This window comes from Engraulis encrasicolus, chromosome 3, assembly GCF_034702125.1.
Source record: "Engraulis encrasicolus isolate BLACKSEA-1 chromosome 3, IST_EnEncr_1.0, whole genome shotgun sequence".
NCBI lineage: Eukaryota > Metazoa > Chordata > Actinopteri > Clupeiformes > Engraulidae > Engraulis > Engraulis encrasicolus.
Window position 1 is genome coordinate 6,578,467 of NC_085859.1, and position 2,500 is coordinate 6,580,966.

Sequence of the window (2,500 nt, forward strand, 5' to 3'; positions counted from 1 at the left end):
TAGGCCTAAGCGTCGGGAGTATCGAGCGCTTCCACTGACGGAGAAGATCTGGAGAGAAACTTTGGCGCTAGAATAGCTAATTCTCCGCTTAGCACAAATGCTAACAAATGCTCAACCTGTTAACTTTGTGAGAAGAAATAGCTTCGGTTTATACATACACCTATCTTGTAAGTACGTGGCTAGTACTGTTTATGTTACTCCTCCTGAGACCTTGGCAAGGGAGGACACATAGCAGGCTCTCTGTGCGCTCACTTGCTCAACTGTCATCATCATCACGTCACGTCATGTGAAGTCAGTATTATCTTGGACAGTCTCGGGGTGTAGCCTAGGTTTTTGATGTGCAAGCCTTCAATATTGCCAAATTGTTATTTAGAGGAAATGTGTTTGGTTGGCATCCACTCTTTTTTGTTTCATTTCTAAAATGCAAGTAGGCCTATAGAACAATGTTGTATTTTCAAAGGGTAATGTTCAGATTACTGAGTTGCTGTTACTGTGGTACCAAATGCAATTAAAAAAAGTGTAACCCATATGGGTAGTCTAATCATAGCCTCATAGGCTAGCGTACTCATATGCGAGTCATTGTATTTTCAGGACAGAAGTGTAATTGCCTCTCTGGTCTCTCTTTTAAAAAATCTGCCCCCCTGACCAATTTCATCCCAGCTCCCTGCCAGATCATGAATATTTACCTATGTACCAGAATAAATCTCAAGTTTTGCTTAATGGCTTAATTTGTGCATTTCATATAGGGAGGGGAATATGTTCCTTTTTCTTCTCAGCCATTTTGAAGTGCACTAACATTGTACTTTTAGGATGTCCACAAAAGTAAAAAATGTCCCTCTCAGATAGTCTCAAAAAGCCCCATTTTACCTTCATTTTTTTAAAAATCGCGCACCGCAGAAGGGGACGACAACCCCCCCGTTCCTCCCTCATACTAAAAAATCCTGGAAAAAGCCCTGCACACACACACACACACACTATAATAACAGCTTGTTTGTGCCTGCTGGTTCCGGTGTGTTTTGGGTTGAGTGGAGTATACATCAACGCCATATTACTCTGGCGGGGGGTGTGTGTGTGTGTGTGTGTGTGTGTGTGTGTGTGTGTGTGTGTGTGTGTGTGTGTGTGTGTGTGTGTGTGTGTGTGTGTGTGTGTGTGTGTGTGTGTGCGTGCGTGCGTGTGTGCGTGCGTGCGTGCGTACGTGCGTAAGTCTGTGTGTGTGTGTGTGTGTGTGTGTGCAGGGCAAGGCCATGTGACATTTGGCTACTGAGGGAAATGTCATCGCATTAGTCAACAGCCAGAAGACGAGAAGCGTACAGCAGGCTGGTGTGAATGTGTGTGTGTGTGTGTGTGTGTGTGTGTGTGTGTGTGTGTGTGTGTGTGTGTGTGTGTGTGTGTGTGTGTGTGTGTGTGTGTGTGTGTGTGTGTGTGTGTGTGTGTGTGTGTGTGTGTGCGTTTCAGTGTGTGTGTGTGTGTATGTGTGTGAACTTGAGGCTTCGGAGCTGCCTGTACAGCCTGCTGCTCGTGTGTGTGTGTGTGTGTGTGATTACAGCAGTGCAGGAATTAATCACTTTCAATAGAGACGCAAGCAAGTGTATACGTACGCACTACGCATGCACACACACGTACGCACACACACATGCACACTAAAAATCTGTGTGTGTGTGTGTGTGTGTGTGTGTGTGTGTGTGTGTGTGTGTGTGTGTGTGTGTGTGTGTGTGTGTGTGTGTGTTTAGGCCTCACCAGCAGCACGGCGGAGGTTCCGTTGGGTCTGAAGAGTTCTATGCTCATGTCCGGAAACATGCGGCCGATACGAGTGATGACATCATCGACATACCTGAAAAAAACACACAAAAGACAACATTATATATCAATACACACACACACGGTGGGATTTGAACCTACAACCCTGCGACAGTCCAATGCCCTAACAACAACACCATCCTCCACCAGAATCTGAAATGTACTGCAAATACTGCAATAAAAATCAAGACAATGCATTGAATGAGAAGGTGTGTACAAATGTTCTGCCTATACACATATAAATACACAGACACACACACACACACACTGATATTCGAAGCTATGACAAGGTTCTACCACTAGGTCAGGGGTGGGGAACCTAGGTCGACGTGGGCCGATTGCGGCCCTTGAGGCCGTTTTATCCGGCCCCCGATGTAATTTTAATATAATGCAGCTTCACATGAAATATGACATATTTTGTAATGGAATCTTAGAAAATACATTTGCAATACAATTACGTTATTTAGGGGACCTAGAGAATGTGGGGTCTGTTTTAAATGTGGCTGCCTTCAATATAGGCCTAAAGTGCAGGGGGAAAACCTGGTTTGTGTTCATAATACGGCCCTCGGAGGACTTTTATGGCCCTTGGATGAATTTGAAGTGGCCCCTCGAATGAAAAAGGTTCCCCACCCTCTAGGTGAACATCATGGTTTAGTGAAGTGTCAATTGGTCCCTCACTGCAGTTTTAATGGTTATGATCCTG

The 2,500-nt window shown here is 45.0% G+C and overlaps 1 protein-coding gene across 1 annotated transcript in view; it reads right to left on the minus strand.

Annotated features, from left to right (window-relative positions):
- med27 (mediator complex subunit 27) overlaps positions 1–2,500 on the minus strand; it is a 173,842-nt gene that overhangs the window by 50,457 nt on the left and 120,885 nt on the right. Inside the window, exon 4 of the mRNA XM_063194692.1 lies at positions 1,738–1,831. Coding sequence (XP_063050762.1) covers positions 1,738–1,831 — 94 coding nt within the window. The remainder of the gene's footprint in view (positions 1–1,737; positions 1,832–2,500) is intronic.